The 25548-nt window shown below is 40.2% G+C and overlaps 1 protein-coding gene across 5 annotated transcripts in view; it reads right to left on the bottom strand.

Moving 5' to 3' along the window:
- ELAVL4 (ELAV like RNA binding protein 4) overlaps positions 1–25548 on the bottom strand; it is an 83559-nt gene that overhangs the window by 37215 nt on the left and 20796 nt on the right. For all 5 annotated transcript variants that reach the window (XM_036850217.1, XM_036850039.1, XM_036849949.1 and 2 more), the window contains exon 2: positions 12183–12423. In XM_036850217.1, coding sequence (XP_036706112.1) covers positions 12183–12423 — 241 coding nt within the window. The remainder of the gene's footprint in view (positions 1–12182; positions 12424–25548) is intronic.

Here is a 25548-nt window from a genome sequence, read left to right as displayed (position 1 = left end):
CACACACTTATAGGTACGTACATACAGGCATACACATGAACACTATCTATATTTAACTAACTAGGCATACAACCCTGGGAGGCAGTACAGTACTGTAGGTAAAAATAGAGATTTTGGAGTCAAACAAACATGGGTTCATCTTCTCCCTGCCACTTAGAAGCTGTGTGACCTGGGACAAGTTACTTAACCTTTCTGAATCTGTTTCCTCACCTGTTAAATAGAGCAAATAATACCTACACCTCGCAGAACTGCTGTGAGAATTATATATGTCAGGTGCTGTTCTGAGTGTTTTACATATACTGATGCTCACAATAATCCTATCAATATCCCTATCTTACAAATGAGAAAACCGAGGCGCAAAGAGAGTAAACATTTTCCTGTTATACAGCTAGTAAGAGGTGAGGTTGTGATGCATACAGAGGCAACTAGCTCTTAATCACTAGGTCCTCCTGCCTCACACAATCCTGGATTATAGTAGGTCCACAATATTCCCCTGGAAGACACAGACACACATACACAAATATATAAACACCCTACACCTCCTCTTCCTCTCTGGCTTTTCAAATCTGCTGTTTTTGTCATTAGTTTATTACACGATGCAGTTCAAGTGGGCAGCATGCAGACACCAGCTTCCCAAACACAAGGATCCTGTGTGGCTGCTCAAGGAACAGAGAACAAATTCAGCCCTGAGAAATGTTAGTTCATTCTGAACGATGACTCACAGCCGCTATTTTCACAAACAGCCTGCTAATTAAACTTTCGTATGAACTCTGCTAACCAATTTTTCCAATGCATGGAGAAAAATCATTCATTATAGACCGGAATCCAAAATCTAATATTAAAGTGCAAGTAGGATCTGTGGCATTGTAATTTGATCAGCTTGAGCATTAATAACAGTTACACACTGATGTCTGAGAGAGGTAATCAGCTTTTGTTGAGATGTACGCAGATAACTGAGCAAAACATTTGGAAGGCAGACTAGAAAGCAAAGCTAGCTTATCACAGGGGTTTTAGTATTTACCCTGCCCTCAGAAATCCCCTGCCTACAATATTCTATCTTCCAGGTGACCACAGTAATAGCCTGAATTGGTAGAGCACTTTAACGACTTACTGACACATCAGCAGTTCATCTGATGTCACAACACACAGTAAGGTGGAAAGAGCCAGTGTTATCCCCATTTTATGCACAACAACCCGAGGCGCCCAACGGCTTGATCCACTGCAAGCCCCAGAGCTAGAGCTAGAAAGAGAACTTGGTGGATCTTTCCATTTCTTCATGTTGCTACTCATAAAAGTGGCCTGATTTTTAAGACAATCTCAGAAACCATCCTGACATTTTCAAATATTGAACTAAAGGCTTTAATTTACAATCTTCCAGAACCACTAAAACTGCATTAGTAAAGTGCATTATTACTGTAGCTATTTCTGAGGCTTACTGGGATACATCCTACACAGCCACGTTCACAACTCAGGATGAAATAGCAGAATGCAGGGAACCCTCTCTGTGAAGGACTCCTATCCCAATTGGCAGCAGCATGTGGTCAGACAGACACAGGTACACAGACAGCTTGGCCACCTGCCAACTGTGTGACTTCAGATCAGTCATTTTAAACTCCATGAGCCTTGGTTTCCTCATCTGAAGAATGGGGTCACCATTACCTCTTGGGGGCAAGGTCAGGATTAAATGAGATAACAAACATAAAGTGACCGGCTTCTAGCAGTACTTAATAAATCTGAGTTCCCATTCCATCCTCCTGCCTTCTCCTACTTGGTCCTTGGAATTACATACTGGGGACTGAACCAGGACAGAAATCCACTTTCCCACTCCTCTCCACTCCTCTTCTTTTGTCTGTTTGCTGGCCCAGTGGTAGAACACTTAGAAGAGGGAAGGAGTTATGGGATAGAAGGGGCCCCTCACATTTACAGGTTGTTTTAGTTTACAAGTGTCTTTATCTGTCACCTGGTTTGAACTCACAAGTACTATCCAAAGAAGGTAGGGTAAGGATTTATCTTTTTACTGTATATTGAGAAAATGGAGGTCCAAGGGAATACAGTGACTTATGCAAGGCCATGCCTACATCTATTAAGTGTGTGTGTGTGGAGGAGGGGGGCTGTGGTGTAGGACTTTGACTGACATCTGTCTCACTTCTGGTTAGTCCAATGCACTGCATCTGGTATTTTTGACCAGGAAGTTTGTGTGTGTGTGTGTGTGTGTGTGTGTGTGTGTGTGTGTTGGGGAGTGTAGAGCTCTTGGGTAGTGCTCATTTCTTTTGTACTTAAAGGGTGGCCTGTCTCATTGGGAAGGCTCCACTGACTGGTGAGGGGCACTGGGAAGAGAAAAGGCAGCTGAGGACTAGTTGCAGTTTCCAGGGTCAGGACCAGGAAGTGAGAGTGACATTCGTTTTTTCCTCTTTCTTGTCCAGCTCAGGGTCCCGGACAATGGGGAACCTGCCAGGATTCAGTGTAGGAACCCTCACCAGGGAGATGGAAGCAGAGGACTGACGTTCCTGTGTGCCCAACCTTGGGAGTGAGGGGGAGGGGGAAGACTGCGGAGACTCAGAAGCCACCAAGACCTCAGTCCAGGGCAGCAGGCAAAGAATCTCGCTTCAGGACGCCTCCTTTGGCACACGGTCTACACCCTATGTTAATGAAAACAGGGGTTCCACTCAGGCAGCTTCTCTGCGTGGCTGCCTGCTCTGGCCGTAAAAAACAGGTCGATCAATCCAACATGGATTTAATTTGAGAAAAGGAAAACTCTATGTATGTGATTTCAGGCTTCATATCCTATCCTGTAGTAGAGCTGGCAATGGGCTCCACGATCAGAGGCTCTAGTGAGTGTGGTGGGAAGGGGAGCAGCGCTGAGATCCTGGTTACCATTTGAGAAGGGGATCAAGGTTGTCACCATCCATATTTCCTTGACATAAAGAAAACACAGATTAGGGGGCCAGGTGGTCTGTTACTTCTCAGACAAGTCACCTAGTGACATATAATTTACAAATTTTCTCTCTGGTCTCCTTTTACCATTCTACACCCATTTCCCTTCTACCTTGTTTTTTAAAAAAATCTATGGCTATTTTAATTTTAGCTCTTTTCCATCTCATAAGCCAATTCAAATCCTTTTTGGATCAAATGGCATATAAATAAATAAGGAGGCAGGACAGGAAACAAGCCAAGAAAATAAAAAAGAGAGGAAGAAAAAGAAAGGAAAATAAGAAGCCAAATGTTTTCTTCTTTGGGGTGCACTGGCCTTATCTGTAAAGTAAGTATAGACATTGCCTATATTGGCTACTTTAATAGGGTCAGAGGAGGTACTGAATATAAAAATCTTTGAAAATAAACATGAAAGGCAAATATCAGGGATTATTAAGTATATATTTTATGCTCATACTACCAATAAAATGATTTAATCTGATTTAAGACGTTTGTGATGAGAAATTCTATTAGCAGCCATAGGAGTTAGGGTAATTACCCTAATTAGCTGCATCCACTTAGTGTAAATGGTGACTTGTTCCACCAGACATCCAACTACAAAACAAGGGCCAAGCAGAAAACCAAACTTATAAATCAGCAAGAAATTGAAGTAGGTGGAAAGAGAGGCACTCAGAGAACATGGCCCTGACCTCAGCAAGAAAAACAATGATTCTCAAATCACAGACACCATGGGAAGTCTGCAAGTTGTCCACCTCCTGTGTTAGGTCAGGTTATTTATTAGCAAAGTAGAAGGAACACACTTCGGAGTCTGACAGACTTGGGTTCAAATCATAGCTCCAGAACTTATTAGCTATGGCCTTGGATAAATTACTTAAAACTCTCTGAACTTATTTCATAAACACAAAGGGGGTACTAACAGAGTAGTTCTGACTATTCTATTCATTATTCCTTGAAGATATCTCTGAAACTTGGCTCAGCTGTGTACTGGTCTGTGTATACAGACTACGATGTACTCTCTACCAAGTTCAAGGCTTGCTCCTATTTGATACTTGCTCTGAGAACCCCAGCCCACAGTGATCTTTTTATCCTTTGAACACCCATAGCTGATGTTTTCTTCATCTTCATTCAGCAGAGGCAGGTAAGGTAATAGAAGGACCATAGGTTTTGCACTCTCCAGCTAACGGACTCTAAGCCTTGGCTTTCTTATCTGTAAAATGGGGACAATACCACTGACCGTGCAAAACTGGTACAAAGCTTCAATGAGATAACATATACGGCATGCCTAGCACTGTAGCTGACACACAGTAGGCAAACCTCGAACTTCATTGTTCTGTTATGCATCCTTTTGTGCTATCTTTCCAATGAAATTAACAGCTAGGGCCAGGAAAGGTGAGTTTGGGCTTTGGTGAAAAACAAAACAACCCCCCCGCCCCCGCCTTCTCCCCACAAAACAGCAAGGTGGCACCACCTTTACACATCATAAGCAGGCTCCCAGCCCCTCCCAGACCTGCAGGCTGCTGTAGGGTCCTGTGATTTGTCCTGGCCTCCCCCACTCACTGGCCCTGCTAGCAGCAACATGTGGGCACAAACTATGTCTTACCCTCTTAAGCTTCCTCACAGAACCTGATACAGAATTTAAGAGAAGAGAAGGAAAGGAAATAACATTTATTTGGCCTGAGGGAGCAGACACTATATAAATATAATTGGCCGATTGAAAATGTTTTACAAATGTAAAAGCCTTATACAAATATATGGCCTCCATCTGAATTTTATCTTCTTTCCAAACTAGAAATATCTTATCCCATCAAAGCTCAATTTGGGGCCGTAGAAAAAACAAAAATGCAACTTAAAAAGATCTTTAGTTCTGACAAGGAATAAAAGACAGATAACAGAGTTCATCAGTTAAGAGCAGTAAGGGAAATGTGGAATGGGGGCAGGGTGGAGGCAGAGTGAAAAAAGAAATCACCACTACCACAGCTCACAGAAGACAAGAAAAAAATGAATTTCCCATTAACACATTTCAGAAAGCACTTTCCTCCTACCCTGAAGCTGACGAATTACATTTTTAGATAATGTGTGGAAATTTCAGTTTGACATTACCTTTCTGCTTAGTTCCTAGTCTCAATCAACCAGGTCATTTTACAGAGAAGGGGGAAGTGAGTAAGTGAGTGTGTGTGTGGCGGGTGTGTTTATGTGTTGGGGGAAGGAGGGGTGGTTAGTGAACAAGGAATTGTTCTTATGAACCAAACAGTCAGCTAAAGTACGGAAATAGAAAATCCTTAAAATACCCAGTCCTGATTCACATCCTAGGTAAAAATCCTTTGAGACATCTCTCTTGGGATGTGAGAATATTTTTCTACGGGTTATCTGAGTTCAGAAGCAGGGCAGAACCCTCTGATTTGGAAGGGAAGATGAAGGGAAAGATAGCCAGGGGGCAAAAGAAAAGCATACCTGGTCTATAATCCTGCCTATTGCCGTCCTGGGGAAAGAAATGTGTCGAAGGAAACAGATTGTGCCTGCACAAACTCTAAACCTCACAGCTCCACTCAATTGCCAACCTGTCCTAATTAGAAAGGATGGGAGGTCTCTGATTGCCCTTGATGGGTGTGTGAGAGGCACAATGATTACATGGCTTACTGTCTGCACTTAACGTTCTGACGTTCTCTAAGTTCCCCTTAATAAAGCAGACCCCTATTCTCCTGTTCTGTAACTGCATTAGTTTGCCAAATCTTCTCCATACCTAAAAATTTTCCATTCACCTCCAATAATAATCAACCCCCTCCCCAAGTCAACAACTCAAAATTCTTTTATTCTTCTTTGTGGAATATGTATAAAATGACTGCAGGGAGGTGATAAATAAAATAACAGATGCAAATCTGCCTGATTTTCCTCTGAATTCAAGAGGCACATTGTACTGTACCAAGTACATTTTCAAAATCAGCAGCAAAATATGCTGGTAAATGCTACTATTTCCTCTACTCTTCCCATCGTTAACGAATATCCCTCTGATATGCATGTAGAAAAGTTCATTTAGCTAATCGATATCTTGGGATTTTCTTGGATATGCATAATTGAGGCCGGGTTTTAAGTATGCTTAAACTTAAGGCAGCATCCATTTCAATACGGCGCTTGCAAGATAAAAAAAAGGAGAACACAGTGAGGGGTATTTTGTGAAGAGAGAATCTGAAGGTAAAAACCACTCCAAGTCTATGCTTCCTTGTTCAGGTAAGCAGCAACCTGCTTAATTTAAAAACACTGGCATTAGTGAGAGAGTGGCATGGACATATATACACTACCAAATGTAAAATAGATAGCTAGTGGGAAGCAGCTTCATAGCACAGGGAGATCAGCTCGGTGCTTTGTGACCACCTAGAGGGGTGGGATCAGGAGGGTGGGAGAGAGGCTCAAGAGGGAGGAGATATGGGGATATATGTATACGTATTGCTGATTCACTTCGTTATACAGCAGAAACTAACACACCATTACAAAGCAATTATACTCCAATAAAGATGTTAAAAAAAAAAGGAAAAAAAAAGAAAAACACTGGCATTTATTTAATTCAATGCATAGCATGCTATTTTCCAAAACAAAAGATTTTGAATTCTAATTATATTTTCCCTGTACTAAAAGTTCATTCCCTAGGCAATATAAGCTGAATTGGTTTGTGAAGGGGAGATGTCAGTTTAGTATTTTCAGGGAAACTGCCAGAAATAAACTATAATGGGATAACTCACAATTAGTCAGACAGCCAAGAGTTTAAGTCCCAGCTCCCCTACTTGGGAGCTAAGTCACCTTGGGCAAATGACTCAATTGCTCCTAAGTCCGAGTTTCTTTGACTGTAAAATGACTGTCTTGTGGATTACGTGAAACTCCATTTATTGATCTCAGCACAATGCTTAGCACATAGTAAGTACTCAATAAACATTGGCTATGATTATGAATCTCCAAGAAGTCCCAATTTACTATTTAAATGAGCAACTATATGTAAAGCTTTTAATATAGTGCCCAGAATACACAGAAGGCACACAAAAACATACAAAAGTTGCTGCTATTATTTTTATTCATCTTTGCTGGGTGCTGTCAGAAATTATACTAACAAAACTTACCCTAGGGCTGAATTCACATTTCAGGAGTGAATTCAAAGCGCTTTCATATTTTAGGATTTTTTTCAGCGCCTTTTATTGTTTATAAAGTTATCTTAGAAGGAAAACAATTAAGTTCTCATAGTGTCCCTATTAGTCGTTCCTCGTAAGTATATGAGGTAACATGAGGTAACCCACAACCCTCACTCTCCTCTCCCTCTTTAACCCAAGGGACTGTATCCCATGTAATGCCTCTTGGCCTTGATGCTCTAACAGACAAAGCCCCCTGCCCAAGCCCCCCACTGCTGTAGTCCACACTCCACATCATACCTCCTGAGAGGGACATACAGGATTATTAGCACTTTCACAAATCCGAGAAAAGCGAGAAGTTACCCAAGGTCACTGAATCAAAACTGAGATGGTTCCTTTAATTAGAGATGTGATTCTACATACAAAGCCTGTGGCAAAGAATTCACCCTGATGTCTCCAGTAGCGAAGCATCTTTTTTGCCTTATTCTGCTCTTTCCACTAAATGTTAATATTAATTAAGCCAAAGATGTGTTATGAAGGAAGAAATGAAGAGATGGATTAGAGGTGGGGTTTAGGAAATGTTGTCTTTGTCCGTTGGGGTGCAACTCTAACTGTCTTGATGTTTTTGTATGCTTAGCTTCACTTGGCAATGCTGCTTCAATATAAGACTACCGCTTCCAAAGAGGCATGTCCCAGCTCTACTTCCTTTGTCCAAAGCACAGAGGAATAAAAAAGGCTTTTGTTCTTAGACTGGAATTTTAGCTCCATTCCTTTGCTTTTCTTCCCTCTACCTAAATCCTAACCCCATCTTTCAACCACCGCCGCCCCACTCCGGCCAATAGCTCCAGCTAACACAGACTTCACCCTTTCTCAGCCATCCACAGCCCGCATAATCTATTCCATATAGCGGTCACTCCATATATTCAGTTTTATAATCGATAGTGTTCAGTTTGGACCACCTTGTCCTCAAAACCCCCGCTTCAGAGCTCTCACTTGCCTGAAATGGACAGAAAACTCCTCTTAAAAACTGCATTGTATGGGCACATGGAGAGTGACATCAAGTAAAAATATAATTCTTTTTTTTATCTCTATGATGCAAATAATCACACAATCTAGATAGGCAGATCAAAACTATTTGTTGTTGTACACTGATTTATTTCTGGTGATTTTTCTTTGTTACTTTTCCCCATGCTTTCTCTATTCCTTTTGGAGAGAAGTGATAACAAGAGAGACAAATATAAAAATGCAATTTAGCATTCCAGCTGTTCTGGCTTTAAGACATACCCTGAGCCGCCTAACTCTATCCTGGTTCAGCCGTATGTTTCCTCCCCTAAAATATTGATCATCTAGGAACCTGGATTCAGAAATGCAATCTCAAAGCTTGAAAAGCAAAAAGGCAACAAAATAAAAAAAAAATAATATGAAACTAATTCAATTATCTGTAGTCCACAGGAATAACAGAATTTTTACCAGGGGTTTGGTGTTCTTTGCCTGAGTTCCTCAGTTGCACAAATCATTGTGGGCCACATGCCACTTTCCTTCCTCTCCAGCAGCAGAGGCTGCAGGTGGATGGAGGAGAAAAATAAAGGACATACCTTCCAGAGCCTCCTTGTGTTCACAGCTGCACACAAAAGCGACTTGGGACACACGTTTTCTCTCCCTGGTACCTAGATTATCCTGATAAGCAGCCTTTCCCAGTTGGAAAAAGAAAATCTAGTATCTCTGAGAAGATATTAACAGAGATGTCCAAAAGCACTGTGAGGGAATCTTAAACCTGGCACTTTCAGTAAATTTGGGTCTCCACTGAAGGCGGAGTTATATCCCCAGAGGATGATAAATATTGTTATCTTTGCCTCCCGTTATACACAGGAGTATTGTTTTAAGCCATGGTGCATCAGGTGCATTAGGTGCAGAGCACGGCCAGCAACTGGTACTCAGAGGAACCCAGTGTTTCATTGGGTTGTGGGGTGAGGGTTAGCAGGGATCTTCAGGTACCACAGGCAGGGGCACCCTGCACATGCTTCCACATAAGATCACGCTTTTGGAAATTGGGGGTGAATCCCGGTTCTACCACCTGCTAATAGCTGTGCTGTCTGGGGAAGTTACTTAACCTCACTAAGCTTCCGTGTTTTCATCTAAGAAAATGTAGGCTGTTTTTAATGTTAAGTGAAATAAGGTATGTTCAGTGCCTAGCAAGTACCTGGCATAGAGTAAGTACTTGACAAATAATAACAAGTATGTCCTCAGTACCACAACATTTAAGTCCATGCCCAAATTCAAACGGAGAATTCGTTGACAACCCATAGCCAGGAGTGAAGCCAGCCTACTGGCAACACCATTAACAGTTTCTCTTTCCCTCCCTTCCTTCCTTCCTTCCTTCCTTCCCTTCTTCCTTCCTCCCTTCCTTCCTTCTTTCTCTCTCCCTCCCCCCACCACCACCTCGCCCCCTCTCTTACTCTCTCTCTCAATTTTAGAAGCCAGAACCTTCTAAGGGAATCTATTACATTCTCTTAGGGAGTGGTTTAGGCTGGAAAATCTTAATCTTGAATTCTTATCTCTTTGCCACTTCCCACCCCCCAAATCCTCCCACTGGATATTTAGAACTCCTTGTAAACTTCACAGGATCAAGATGCATTGAGATCTGTAGGAGGTGTTGGAGGAAAAGGGGGACTGGGGATGTTAAAAATCAGGGCAACAAAAATACCGATGATGTCATTTACCCTGACTTCTGAACCACTAGCAGCAGCCTTTTAACTTGGCTGGTGTGAAACCTCACCTCTCCCAGCCTGCGTTATCACTTAACCCCAAATGCAGGCCTCAGAGCGTCTTCCATCAGAGAGATCCCCACTCCTTCCCCGCCCCCCTACAGCCCTATCTCTCCCTCCTTCTCTGACTTTTAGCGTAGCCAATTAAACCTGAACAACGGGTGGATGGAGGAAATATGCTGCATCTATGGAATGGTACAGCAGGGACCAGTTTCACTGTTAATTTAAAATGCTAGAATTAATTAGGTAGTGTAAATGAAGAATTTAATAAGCACTCTTTACAACCACAAGTTCTACTTTTATTAAACACTGCTACCAAATGAGGGCAAATATCTCTGGTCCCTCTATATTTCCCTGCCTCATTCCCATAAGTTCTCTGCAAATAAAATTTTTTTCCCCCCTGAATTTAAAAAAATGCATAATTATAAATTTATGCCTGCATTGTATTTCTGCTTTCAATCCGTAAGCTTCTTCTTTAAGCTCAGATGCTACTGAATGTCTCTGCTTGTGCTGGAGAGGGTGCTAAACAAACCAAAGTTGACAATTTTGGTTTTGTATACCAAATTAAAGGCTGTCTTCGAAGCTGTCACTCTTATTCAAATACACTCAGTGAACTACCAAATTAGCATTCTTTCAGTAAAGGAATCTGCTTGTTTAAACATGTGTCTTTAGAAAACAAGGAACAACACCACGAATCAGTACTTCTCAAAAATCTTGCTATAGTTCTAAAGGAACTCTTTTGAAAAGGTGATTAATAATATTCACTAATATAGCTGGCAGAGTCCCTATTTAGAAGGTAAGGCTACACCAAAAATACATTTTCTATACAGGAGTGGGAGGAAGAATCATATGGTTAACTGGTTTTAATTTGGTTTGAATTATCATCCTATTATATAAAGATTCTTCAGGAATCTAAACATTGGCTTTCTGAGAGCACAGGCAGTTCTGTCAAAGGATGGATGATCCAGGGCTCTGGGATAAGAACACCAAAGCCCTGGCCCATTTGGAGACCTTGATAAAATTTCTCTGTTCTAGCCATTCTCCTTGAAACATACTAACTGTACCTATAATAATAACACCCTCCCCCATTACTGAGAGACTGCTATGCAATAGGTATTGTGCTAGGCAGTATATATCCAGTCTCTCATTTAATCCTCACAATAAGCCCTTTGAGATAAGTATTCTTTTCCAATTTTACAGAAGAGGAAATTATGTTTAGAGGGTTATGTGACTTACATTTTCGACAGTTATTTTAGTTTTATGATTTTGCAAAATACTTAATATAAATGGGGGACAAATTAACAAGTGAATTAGAAGAACTGGAGAATATATATAGCTACACGCACATAAATACACTGGATTCTCTGATTTAAAAATCAAGATAATGTATCTCTGTATTTTAGAGTTTCCTTTTTCTTATATAGGTCAGCTGCTCTTCAATTAAACTGCCCACAGAGAGGGAAACAAAAGTCAACACCCAAAAATGACAAATACTCAAAGCTGAGTGTGAATGATTTTAGGACGGCAGCATCAGAGAACAGTAGCTGCACTGCCGTCACTATGTAGTCCAGTATTTTTCTAAGAAAACATTCCCACTTCCAGAAGGATTACAAGGAAACTACCCCCAGCCCCAGCCCCAAAGGACAGTAGCGTCAGTATCTGGCAAACATTAAGTCCTCAATAAATGGCTGTCAGTTAGAAAAAAATCAGAACCTAAAACTTTCAAGTATTGAAGTATAGGGTATTGTTTCACTTTCAAGTAAAAAGTCTCTGACTTCTCAGAGAGTATCTTCACAACAAACAAATAAATAAGATAAAATACCTTCATCAAGCATCTCCCTCCTACTACAGGGTAGTTTTATTCCAGAATGATCTGCTATCCTTGGGGCCTATTTCTCCCAGGCACAATGGGCAGTTGTGACCACAATGGCCCCCTTTAAAAGACAGTCTCAGATACATGGAAGAACACTGGACACACGCAAACCAAATGTTTGAGAGGAAAGGGATAGATAGATAAAAACTGGTATAGGGGAGGGCAGAGGGCAGAACTGAGAACTAAAGAACAAAGGGTAGGGGTGGCTGATTAAGAATAAAAGAGGACACAGCCAAAGGATTATTTCACATAAACTAAAGCTGAGGAAGCTCCAAAATCTTTATCTGCTTCCCAGTCCTACCAATTTGCAATATGGTTTCGTGTAGTACACATACGCATGTGAGTTTATGACTGTGTACCCACGCTGACCTTGAATGCAGGATACACGCTGCAGACACTCAAAAGGCATCACCACACATATGCATTTCTGCTAAGATCTGCACATCTAATGGAACAACGCAGCTGTGAATCCCAAGCCTAGAATATCGAAGAAGAGCATACCTGTAATTTTGTCTCTCACGAGTTTGCAGGATTCTATTTCACCAATGCTCCCAAAGAGACTCCTGAATTCCTCTTGGGTCATATTCTGGGGTAAATAGTTGACTATGAGGTTGGTTTTGCTGTCATCTGTGGCTGCCCCTGTCTGCATGGGAGAAGGACAGTTTCTATTGTTGCTGGAGGGTCCATTGCTTGTATTGGATGTCGGGCCATTTGACACCTGAGGCTCCATGGTGCTAATTATCTAAATAAAAATAAAAATAGTAAGCCTTTTGATATCTCAAAGACACAAAGTCTCTTTCAAGATTTTATTTTATTTTTTGTAAAGAAAGAGAACAAGATAAAGCAGGATGGAGCAAAGGAGATGGGGTTGTGAACACAGCCAATTTAGAAACATGTTTTTAACCAAAATGTTAAACTCCCCTTGCTATTTTTAGGCCAGCCCGTAGATTTTGAGCACAGACTAGAATGCAGTGCGAACTCTCCCATTATTTTGTTAATGAAAAGCTAATTCCTGTTTTCATTACACAATCACTCTCAGAAATGTATACTTAAGCCACACCAAATTATAATTAAAATGTAAAGTAATAATCATGATTAAAATTATAGTTCCATTAAAGCTGAAAAAGCTAAATATAGAGGGCTATGCTCACAAGTTCAAATACAGTACCTGTTTATTAACTGTCTCATAAAGTAAAATGACATTAAATTAAGTGGGGTTGTTCCATATGGGAAGGGTTTAGATTTTCACTGATACTTAATACTGATCAAACTTCAGATTTCATAAAGGCATGCTGGGGAGCTACAAAGTTATCTAATAATTTTTCTCCCCAGCGCCTCTGTTACTATTTCTCCTGGATCTCAAATAAAATTAAAAACATGAAAGAAAAGTTCTCTCTAGGTCTCCACTTTAAGTCTAGCACAGCCCCAGGCTGTCCTCTCACACATTACTTAAAAAGGACTTTTACTGTATCTAAACAGTTAATAAAACAAATATTTCCACGAATGTGTGAACTGTTTGAGGCAGCATGCATGGAAATAAAAGAGATCAGTCTCAGTCTCTACCCACAAGGGGCTTACAGTCCACAGAGGACACAGAAGGCAGATGGCTACAGTAGGACAATGGGCCTGTAACAGAGGAGCAATTAAGCCTGCTTAAGGGATAGGGGCATTCAGGAAAGTCCCAAGAAGATAGATAGAATAAGGTTTCACATGAAAAATGGGTTTAAGCTCATGGAGCCAGGTCCTAAAGATGCCTTGTATAGAATGACAGACATGGAGAATCACAAAACTACAGAGCCAGAAGTCACTTCAGGGAATAAAATTCAGTTCAAAACTGTCATGTTTGAGATGAATTCCAGAGACATCCAGCAACTTCTCTGTCATCACAGGAAAGTGGGGCAGAGTCTGGGCCTGCACCCAGTTTTCCTGGCCTCAGATGCAGCTCATCAGTCCCACTTTTCCATTCTATCCCAGCACCATCCCTTATTCATCCTTCATGGTGTGGTTTCTGTCTTACGTGAAATTGACCATCAACTCCTTGGAAATGGAATCATGCTCTGCCATTCCCTAGTTGTGGGACCTTGGGTAAGTGATTTAAATTCTGGGAGCCTTAGTTTTCCTCATTTGAAAGAGGAGAACAATGCCACCTGCCTTGCAAGGTGGTAAGAAGGATCTGGTGACAGATATATGTAAAGTGCCTGAATAGTGGTGGGAACATAACCACAATCATTGATATTTATTAAAGTCATTCTGCCGATCACCTGATGTGACTTCTCTCACTGACTCCCCACAAGAAAGCAGTGAGCCATATTCTAATATCCTCTACATTTTATAGACAAGGAAACCAAAGCTTAGCAGATACCTGATTACTAGTAGCTTCCATTACTACCATTTGGCTGCTCAGAGAATTTTGGGGAGATAAGCATGTTTATATAATATACATGTAGCAAAATGTACAAATCTTAAGGGTGCAACTCCAGGAGTGTTTACAAAGTAAACACAACTCACACCTAAGTAACCACCTTTCAGATCACAATACAGAACATGACCAGCATTCCAGAAGCCTTTCTTGTGTCCCCACCCCTGTTATTCATACCACCCCCAAAGGTAACCACTACTCTTGACTTCTAATCCATAGATTTGTTTTATCTGTTTTTGAATTTTACATACATGGAATCACACAATATGTACTCTTTTATGTCTTTTCACACATTATGTCTGGGTGTTATCCATGTGGTGAGACGTAGTGGTAGGCTGTTCTTCTCCACTTGCTGTAGAGAATTCCATTGTATGAAAATATCACGTTTTATTTATCTCTTCTACTTTGATGAACATTTGCGTTGTTTCTAGTTTTTAACTATTGTAGATAATGCTGCTATGAGCATTATATACATGTCTTTTGGTGTACACACACACACACACACATTTCTGTTGGGAATATTCCTGGAAGTCTATTTTTTGGGTCATAGGGTGTATTCTGCTTTAGTACATACTGTCAATAGTTTTTCTAAGTAGATGTACCAATTGACACTCCCACCCGCAGCATATGAAAGTTCTAGTTGCTCATCAACTAGAGACCGTTTTTTGCTTTTGTTTTGTTCTGTTTTTTGCTTATTTACTCATCTGAAACATAGTGGTAGTAAAAAGGGAATGAGTTTTTAGCCAAGGGAACAGCTTAAAATTCTAGTTCTATTACTTATTAGCTCTGTGATCTCAGGCAGTTTACTTCAATACTCTTAAGCCTCAGTTTCCTCTTTGTAAACTGGAATAAAGCCTACTGTGCAAGGTTATAAGTTGCCTAGAACATAAAGTGGCTAGAAGCATCATAAATATTATTCCTCATCATGCCCTACATAGGTGAGCGTTACTGTAATCGTTTCTTCTTCTGATAATCACAAATGGGATATGAAACCAAAAGAAAAAAAAAAGAAGTCTCAAGAGGAGTCATGGAAATAAGGCAGATTGAGGAAGGTGGGAAGCTTCTAAGATTCTTTGCCATCATGTAGGTAACGTAAGTGGCTCCACTTAAATCATCACAACTTTCTTGGCTTCAGGTCAACTGTGGGATTGCGTTAGGCTGGTCCAAACAGCAAGGAGAAAGCAAAGGGTTCCTGAGAGGAATCGTAAATCAAGCTCTCCTCAGCACTGATAGAAAATGCACCCAGTAAATCCTATTCAGCTGCTCTGCCCTTGAGGCAAGGGCCCAGGAAAGAATGAGGGCGATGCGCCCAGGGGAGGGGTCACGCTAATGGAGATGTTGTTACGGAGCATCATTGAAACTCCTGGCTGAGAGGCAGGTTTCTGCTCTGCCAAGCCGTCGGCCTCCTGGTCTGTGCAGTGCCTCCGTTTGCTGTGTCGTCTCACTGCTTCACTGAGTCAGGTGTCCAGGCAACAAACACAAGGAGCACTGCCAACTCAATAAGGAACTTAAAAAGCAGAATTTATCCAATTCAGGAGGCTCGGGTGGCAGAACCACAGAGCTGCCCAACTACTACATTTTGATTTAGTGGCAAAAAAGCCAGTCCCACAATCTACAGAACACCTTCGCTGCTCCACTTTCTTAGGTTACCCTTCTTACGGCTCGGCTCTTGCACAAACACCTAGAAAATATTCTGCAGCGAGGCAGCTTTGTGGGTGTTAATGATGGCGTAAGAAGAATGTAAGTCATACCTAAGCATGCTGAGATTCTGCGGGACCAAGACTACTGAAGGTTACCTGACAGCCGTGTTCGGTGTTTGTTCACTGGATGCTCGACTCACAGACACACGTGGCAAAAGCCAGCACTTGTCCCTGTGAACATCTCCCTGCTCCAGAAAGGCCTAGGAAGTATCAAGTCTGCAGCAAAGAAATTTCAGTTCCCCAATCAGCTTTCTGGATCTCCTTACATCCTATGTGGATTTCCTAATTTATGTCGACTCCTGGAGCTGAGCCCCATCTGGACATCGGACCACCCGAACTGGGCCCAGACCCCTGAAAAGGAACCATGAGATACAATGTTCGGTACTGAGGTACTTTAACCAAACAAACCTATAAATTAGGTCAAGTCATTTCTCGTCTCATGGAGATGGAGCTCTCTTTGCTCTGCACACACACACTACACAGTTATCCTTTTGTGGACTCAGAAGGAACTGAGGAAAATACACATATGCACACACACAGAGTTTTCTCAATAAAAACGTACAGCTTCAAAGCTGAGAAACATTTGCAAATGTGTTAATATACATCGTGTAATAAGACCCCTTGCTGGTCTTAATGACGCATCCCAGGATGCAAGACAGGCTTAAAAAAAGAATCAGAAATGTAAAATGTCAGAATCAAATCTGATACACAAGTGAACCAAGAGCATTTTAAAATATTACTTGGAAAATAAGAAAGTTGCCAAGATGTAAATATATTGAATGCAAGAATATGAAACTGTGACACTTTAAGGTTACATGATAGATCTTAAGGAGAGGACACTTATAATCTCTACTTGGGAAACAGACCAGAGGTAAACATGTGTATTAGTGGGAAGCATATCCTCCAATAAATTCAGAGGCCGGCTCGGCAAAATCAGAACGCTTGCTTCCCTACTCTAAGGCCTTTGATGTTCTAACAGCACAACTGTCATTGCAAATAAATATATCAGTTACTCAAGTGTGCATATGGACTTTAATGAAGGATTCTGTGTGGGTCTCACAGACAACTTCGTAGCTGACCAGGTTCCAAACCCCTGACTTGCCTTCCTTCCCTCCTCTGAATGGCAATTAAGAACAGAATTACAGTCAGCATCCAGGATAGAGCATTGAGGAGGTTCAGTTGACTTCAAACTCTAATGGTTGTACAAAGCACTGCATTAAATCTTTTATGTTCCCGTGATATATTTTAAGAAACATTATACAGGCAGAAAATTTCAGGGGTAAACTATTAGAGCAGTGCACAATAATGTAGGCACTCAAATCCTGCCATTGTAAATGTTGATGGTTTGAATGACTAATTACTCACACTCAAGGCATTAACCTCACCCCTCCCATTCCCCCCCTTTTTTTTTCCTGCAAAATATACAACAAAGGCGAGAGGGAAGGCCTCAGGCATGCAGCTGCTGGATCATCACTCAGGGTCGTTTATCTCTGCGGAGGCAGTGGGGGTAAGAAGCAGAGGCTGGGCCAGGCTTCTTTCTTTCTCAGGATGTTCTTGAAAATAAGAGCCAACCCTCCCTGTCCTTCATGGCATCTCTGTCACCACAATTCTGGGTCCTTCCCAATGGTCCTAAATTAACTGTTCAATCACATCTTTTGCTATTGTCCACCCAAGGTATCTGTTACACTACTTCCTGGACATGCCCGGTTATATGCATTAAAAAAGGGTTCATTTCCACAATGGCTAGATCTGGGAATGTTAGATGAAGGGAGATGGAGCCCTGGAGTGCCAGGCACTGTGCTAGGTCCTGGGGATACACAGACAACAAAGACAAGGAGCTGGCCCTCACTGAGTTCACAGTGTGGATGCATGACTGATATCAGAGAACATTAGGGACCACCAAGCCCAACCCTGTAACTTTAATGAGGAAACTGAGGACCAGAAAGGGGAAGTGACTTGCACAGGTCACAGTGCTAGTTAGAGACAGAGCTAGGAGTTAAGCCTAGCCCTACAGGCTACCTCGCTTGAGTATTCTTGTGACAATGCAGACATGGCCCCTTAGATGAGAGTTTACGTCTACTTTTTTTTCGGGGAGGGTGTGAACGTGGCCATATCACAGAAATGCACTTGAATATAGGTGTGGAGACATGTCTACCTCCTTACTTTTCTGAGTAGAGTACTTTAAACAGTTCACAAAGAATGGCGACCTGAACTCTGAGCTCCATCGTACAGAGACCACATCTGTTTTGTTTATAATAGTATCTCCTGCATGTAGGACAGGGCCTGAGAATTGGTAGGTTCTGCATAAAGAACTACTGAATGAATGAAAGTCCTCAAAAGTCCAATAGTTTGCTAGATCCCTCTTAACAACCCTGTGAAGTACAAGCCAATAATTTTATTAATGTCCTCTCCATCTTACATATAACAAGAGGACAGAATACTTATTGAGTTGCTATTATATGCCAGGCATACACTTAGATATTATTTCAAATGCAGATTCTAAGAGGCGTTCATTCAAGCAGGAGGGCTGAAGCTTTGGCAGACATGGACCCTGTAGAGAAGCCGGTGAATGCCTTTGCTCTCAGAAAAATATATATGCACATAACATTTTAGGTACACTAAATATACATGCACATAACATTTTAGGTACACTAAATAATATATATATGCACATAAAATATATATGTGCATATATATATAATATATATATATGCACATAACATTTTAATATACATGTGCATATATAAAATATATATATGCACATAACATTTTAGGTACACTAAAGCCAATCCTTTGTCTCAGACTGAAATCTCCCAATTGATTCTAAGAGTAGCAATATAATCAAAGGGCAAAAACTTGCCTTCCTTCCCCAATCACTCTTTTCATGTAATTTCTTGCCCTCAGAATTCATTCACTCATTCATTCATTCAAACAAATATTTATTGCTGAAGGGTCCACATGTCAGAGGAAAGAGCAAGCACGTCCTGTGGCCAGAAAGTCCTTTAAGTATATTAAGCGAGACCCATTCTAAAATTCTGGAAAGTACTTAAGGCCTCCTTTAATATTTCTTCCATCGGCTCATGAATCTCTTACAGCTCCCTCTGTCCCCCACGCTTCACAAGGCTTTCATGTGCTCAGGCTTGGGGGAAGTCAGGTAAGAGTTATAAGGCTGGTCCTACTCCTCACAGCTGAGGAGATCACTGTTCCAGACCCCAGGTAGGCACAGCAGGGGTCCTACCATAGCCCTCACACCAATCCGGTCAGCCACACCACCCTGGTTTTGCTCCAGTATTTTCCACAGAAATGGCACTCTGACAATAAATTGTATGGTCTTGCATTTACGTACCTTAACCTAGTTTACACTTTCAGTATTTACTTCACGAGGCAAATAAAAGGTTCCAATTTTATATTAGAGGAACCTGTGTCGATGTAGAACTCACTACTGACATTCATCACGTGAGAGCCCAGTGCAGGGCCCTTGTACTCCCATCACGCCACTCTCGGCTGTCCTCAACTTCTGATTTTCTTGGGGGGTGGGGCAGTGACCTCGATACTCCATCATCAGTCAAAAGGATCAAGAGAAAAGAACCTAAGAAGGTCACAGGAATATGATGTTTCTTTTTCAAATACTCTCCCTTCTACTTTCAGCACCCTCTAAATGTCAGCACTCCCAGAAACTAGAAAGATGCTAAAGGAATTGTACTCATTGCAAACTTGCTTCAGGTGTGTACATCTGCGATCCACATATGTATTTTATTAAATATTGTAATGAGTATTTAAAGGTGTTTCCTTTTACCATGCTGGAGGGACTTTTGAAAATTTATGTATAAAGGCTAAGCCTTATGTAATAGAACAAGTGCTCCCAAGAGCATGAAGAATAATGTTTACCAAGGGCAGTCACTGAATTGAACCGTTAAAGAAATAGATTTAAATTATTCATGAGAACAAAAATAAAAGTCCTAATTCTCTTTGTAGGCATTTCCCACTTGACCCTTATAAAATTCTGACATGCACTATGTTAGACTCTGGTAGAGCAGCCCAGACTACTGCATCTCACCCACTTTTCAAAAGCCTGAAAAACAAATCCCCAAAGTTAGAAAATTACACAGCAGGCTCTGTGTTCCTGAAGACAGATATTATTTTTAGGAATAATTCCTCACTTCTCTTCTTGCTCCTTGAAAGATACTAAAAATGTCCTTACACCCCCCCCAATTTGATATTTCTTTAAAGTTTTGTCCATCAGCTCATAAACTCCATGCTTTTCAAGAGGTTTTAATTTGCTCAAGTCCCTTCTGATTAATTTTTTTTTTAACGTAACATTTTCCTGGTTATGATTCAACTGGGAAGGAGACACGTTATTAACGGGGCCCACGAGGAGGGGCTGAGATCTATGATCTGATCAGTCTAGGAAAAGGGAACTTGGGAATATACACCCACCCCCAACCAAATTATAGGTGATGACTCACAAAGACCCCTGGACCAGGGGAATCTGGCTGAACACTGCACTCAGGTCCCCCAAAACCATTTGTACCAAGTTTCTGTAGATTCTGCTAGACAGTAACTAGAAAATTCTAGAAAAAAAAATTTAATTCCAACTGAGGAAAACATGCTGGCAGTTTAATAATGCCTTTGGGCAGATGCACAAATAACTTGAAAGACCTATTTACTCTAGGAAGTTATGTGGTAATAAATTCTCAGCATATCTTTAAAACAAGTGTTTTCAATTCAAGACAAGTTTATTGAATGCTATTATAGACCAAGGCATTGTTTGAGGAACTGGGGAAACAAAAATAATTTGATCCCTGCCCTTAGAGGGTTCAAGGTGAGAGGATGGGAAAGGAGGGGAGGTAAACAAATAATTAAAATCAATCATATACACCCCTTTCTTTCAAGTAATTCCCTTCAGACTTTGTCTAACAATGCCCCACCCCCTCACTAAAAGCACGTAAATGAAATTACACATAGACTAGACATATGCCATTCTGATACTGAACTGACAATCCTGTTTCTGGTCTAAATGCTTACGTCCTAAACAAGTGACTATTTGTAACAATGAGGTAAGCTTGAGGCATCACTCCTTTGAAACAGCATCTTCTTCACTGGAGATGAACACCAGGCATGCCAAAAGTATTCTCAGTGGTGACAGTCAGGGCTTTTTAAAAAAATCAGCAGCCGCTGGAGAGAATAAGAGGCATTAATACTTAAAATAGCAGGGCCAGCATTTAAATGAAAAGCATCATCAAAATTTAATGTCTTTTAGGCATTATTCTCAAATTCACAGAAATCCAAGTTTTTAATCTTCTTCCCCAGACACATCACATACATTTCTCCTTCTAAATAAATACTGGCCTCCTTTATATCTTACAGTGTTTCTTTAGGGCTTCAGTTTGGGCCTAAAATGATTTCCTGGTGTGCCCATCTGGGGCAGTCCTGGTACAACCCCTGAGTATTTGGTTTTAACAGACTTTTACAGAAAACTCTCCAGAGCTGAGGGATGGCTTGATCGTCCAGTTCATTATAAAGACAGGGAAACCTTCAAACGACACCCACCCCCACGCCCCCATTCAGTCTTCTTCTCAGAAATGGCCAATAAATAAATACAATCCCAAACTTTCAATAAGATTTCTTCATTAAAGGCATATTTGAAAAAGACAAATGTTTTCATTTTAATATAAATGCGATTTCGTGGGCAAGCGCTCAGGCTTCCTGCAAAAATATCAGCTCTAATAAAAAAAATCAACTGGAAAACAATTCCTTTCCCATTCTACTCCCTAAGCCCCCAAACTCTGAATGTTTAATGTAGACAAAATAACCAAAATGCCTAATATTAAGCTATGGGTTCCTGTTGGGATGGGAACCAGTTGTGACGGAATATATGTTATCTTCATTTTCCATACAAAGAACATTAATGAGTCACTTGTAAAACTGTCCACAGACTAAATCGGACTTATCTTCTGATTAAATGCATAAACAGTAGCCAGTGGCACAATTCATGTAAACATAAGTACTGTATATTTACAAAATGCCTGGCTAGTGGCTCAGAGTATGAGCAAACTCACCAAGATTCAGCTGTAAAAAGCCACATGTTATTCTGTATCTATACCATGATTTAAAGCATTGGGTCACTGCTCTGAATTTAAGTTTTGTGCACACTCAGATTGAATTCTTCAGATATCTACACAAAATATTTTTTATTTTGAAAATTAATCTTGTTTTCTTAACACAGCTGGGGTAGAGAGGAGGAGGAGAGCAGAGGGGAGTAGAGGGAGTTAGTATCTAGAAAAATCTGCACAGAGCAACCTTCTCTTTGTTAAGAGGAATTGTATAATGCCAGCAGCCCTTCCAATTCGAAGGAGAGAGATTATCTGGGGACATTCTGAAGCCAAAGTTACTGAGAGAAACAAAACGGTTCTCAGCACCTCAGTGCATGTATAAGTGGCCGATGTATAAATTAGACCCATGGACGATTCACACAGCCTCATATTATATCTGTATGTTCACAAGTGAAAAGATCTTGAATGTCAATCTGATAGGGTAGTTTTAAATTTGAAAATTCGTGTATCACACTTGAAATTTTATTTATAATTTCCTCCTTCACTGACTTCGTTTTCTGTTTTTGTTTTTTGTTTTTGTATAAGAAAGAAACATTAGAAAAAGGGACACTCTCTGGGAAAGCAAGTGGGTGCAAGTAAAATTGGACTCTAGCAAACCAGGGTTGGTGAGAATGCAGACCTGGGCTGGGAGAAGTGTGGATGTGAATTGTTTGTGGACAAAATGTTTCCAGAGAACATAGATAAATATTCAAAGTTTGCAAGTGTCAAGCTTTAAAGGGCAGTGAAATAGTCTCTCTCTCATCATTACTGGTGGAAATAAAAATTGGCACAACCTTTCTGAACCTCATGTTCATATTCTTGGACCGATGATCCATTCTGAAGCTCAGAAAAGAATCCAGAATTCTGTAGACCAAAAGTATGCACAACAAGGTATATTAAGAAAAGTATACCCATAAGTGTGAAAAAATAGAAACAACCTGAGGGCCCAACAGAGGGGGTGAGTAAGTAAGTTATCATCTAATTTTATGACATGGTATTCCACAACTGTTAAAATTATGTTTATAATGGTTTTTATAACATGAGAAAATGTTTGTAATCAATGTAGAAAAAAGGTGAAATAAAAAATTGACTATGTCAATTATATAAACATGCACAGAGTAGGAGGGAAAAATTAAAATGTTAATAATAAGTAGTAGGATTATAGGTGATTGTTATACTTGTCTCCATCTCTATCTTCCAAGTTTTTTGGTTTTTTGTTTTACAATGAAAATATAGCACTTTTATAATCTGAAAGGAAGCTATTTTTAAAAAATAAAGAAAATGTCAAATCCTTCAAACCAGTTCGGAGCCACAGTATTAAAAATGATTCCATCTCTCTAGAGACTGTCGTACAGAGTGAAGTAAGTCAGAAAGAGAAAAACAAATATCGTATATTAACGCATAGATGTGGAACCTAGAAAAATGGTACAGATGAACTGGTTTGCAGGGCAGAAATTGAGACACAGATGTAGAGAACAAACGTATGGACACCAAGGGGGGGAAAGTGGCAGCGGGGGTGGTGGTGGTGTGATGAATTGGGCGATTGGGATTGACATGTATACACTGATGTGTATAAAATGGATGACCAATAAGAACCTGCTGTATAAAAAAATAAAATTCAAAAATTCAAAAAACAAAAAACAAAAACAAAACAAAAACAAACAAACAAAAAAGGATTCCATCTCCTTCCCAGAGCTGTCCTGCAGGATCTCTCCTTGGCCACACTCTGCTTGTTTCTACATAGGAGCCCAAATGAATAAAAATCGCATTTCTTGAAACAGTTTCTGATTTGGCCTCCCCTTCACCTACATCACTGCGCATTAGTGAGGTTACAATCTAAGTCTGCCTTATCGCCTGGCAGCAACCTTCATGAGGACAGCAAGGAGAGTGGATGATTTATAAGAAAACTGTTCCCTGGATCAGGGAGTGAAAAGTACTGATCTGTTCTAAAAGCTCCTGCTGACAAACTCTGATATTATGAACATTCTGCACTTGGACAAAAGCTCCCACTTTTCTTAATTACATGGTTTGAGCAGGAGCCTGCTTTCAGGATCTGCCCAATCACACAACAGCCATTTATTTTCCCAACTGCAGCTGCCAAAATTTCCCTGATCTCTGTTCTGTGCTCCATCTTCAAGGACATCTTGTGAATGTATGACACTGTCAAGCAGCATTCCACGCCATGCTTTTTGAGCTTCTCTCTCTCTCTTTCCTGCATATGGAGATCCTCCTAATACATATTTATAAAAATCTCATGAACAAGAAGCAAAGTGGAGAGGCAAAAAAAAAAAAAAATCACAAATACCAAGTATCAGAATATTTCTATCTGCTTTGAGGCAAATACTTTATTATGGCAATGAACCACTAATATTCTCTATTATCGGTGTGATGGGTTTACTTTTATTTTATGGATGCTGCATCCTGTAATTCTTTGGGTCCCCTCTTTGTAATATTGCTAGGAAAATGAGTGCCAAATCTGTAGCCCTCTATGTGTAAAGAAAGAGCATAGGACCTCACTGCAAACTTGATTTTTTTTTTTTTTTAAGCACAAACCTTACCCCTGAGTTTATCTTATTTTTAAAATTCTCTTAGTTTTCCTTCATCTCAATCTCCTCATTGTTCTATTTTTTAAAATCTCCTGCTGTATGCATTATGATTTGCTTCATAACAACAGAAAATTTTGGATTAGAACAGAGGATAAATAAGTTAATATTTCTGTCTTCACAAACAATCTTTTGTCTTTATCAAAACTTGCTTTTGAAATTTCACTAATTCATACTAATTGGGCAAGAGTCCAACTGGCATTTTAAAAATTGAGAAATAATAAGCCTTTTAAAAACACATGGTAAAGTTCAAAATTATTACCTTTATAATAAAATTCAAACTGCATAATATATAATTCTCAGATAAGACCCTTTTAGGACTAACTTAATATGTCCCTAAGAATAATTTAGATATGACACATCCAAATTATGATACACTAAGGTTACTGAAAAGAGTTGAGTAGGGTAACCATCTCCTTTGAAATCATAGACACAAAGTAAATTTGCTTGCAAACACTTCCAACTCTTGATATATTCTTTTTATCCCAGAAATTTACCTTTTAAAAGAGTGAAAGACTAACAGATATTCAGAATCAGCTGTCGTCAAATCAGTGCAACCTAAACTTCTTTAGTTACAGGCATATTTTAAAGCAAGGTGTAAGTCACAATTTACTAATGATAATATAGTGCTTCATTTGAATAGCCCCTCCCACAACTGAAGTTATCTTTTAAAAGAAGAAAAGCAGTATAAAGAAACAAAAGCCAAGCTAACTTCCTTAACATTAATGAGTTCCTTCGATGAGCCAAAAGCCATTATGTTAAATGCCAGGGATATAAAGGAAATAAAAGAGGTTCCTGCCTGCAAGGAAGTAAATAAATAAGTAAATAAGTAATTATTATATAATGTCATAAATGTGGTAATGGAGAAGCACATACAAAGTGCCTAGCAAAGTCCCTGCCTGGAATATGGCAAAGGCTCAATAAACGGAGATCCTGCTTGGTTTACACAGGAAAATGTCTAGGCAAGCAATTACCATGAAGTCCTTCCAATACTGCCAACAGTTAGCACACAATAAATGGTAATAGGTATCTTCACGTACGTTACTTCACTTA

This window comes from Balaenoptera musculus, chromosome 1 (assembly GCF_009873245.2).
Source record: "Balaenoptera musculus isolate JJ_BM4_2016_0621 chromosome 1, mBalMus1.pri.v3, whole genome shotgun sequence".
Lineage (NCBI taxonomy): Eukaryota > Metazoa > Chordata > Mammalia > Artiodactyla > Balaenopteridae > Balaenoptera > Balaenoptera musculus.
Note: the sequence above shows the minus strand (reverse complement) of the source record. Positions and strands in the feature narration are given on the sequence as shown.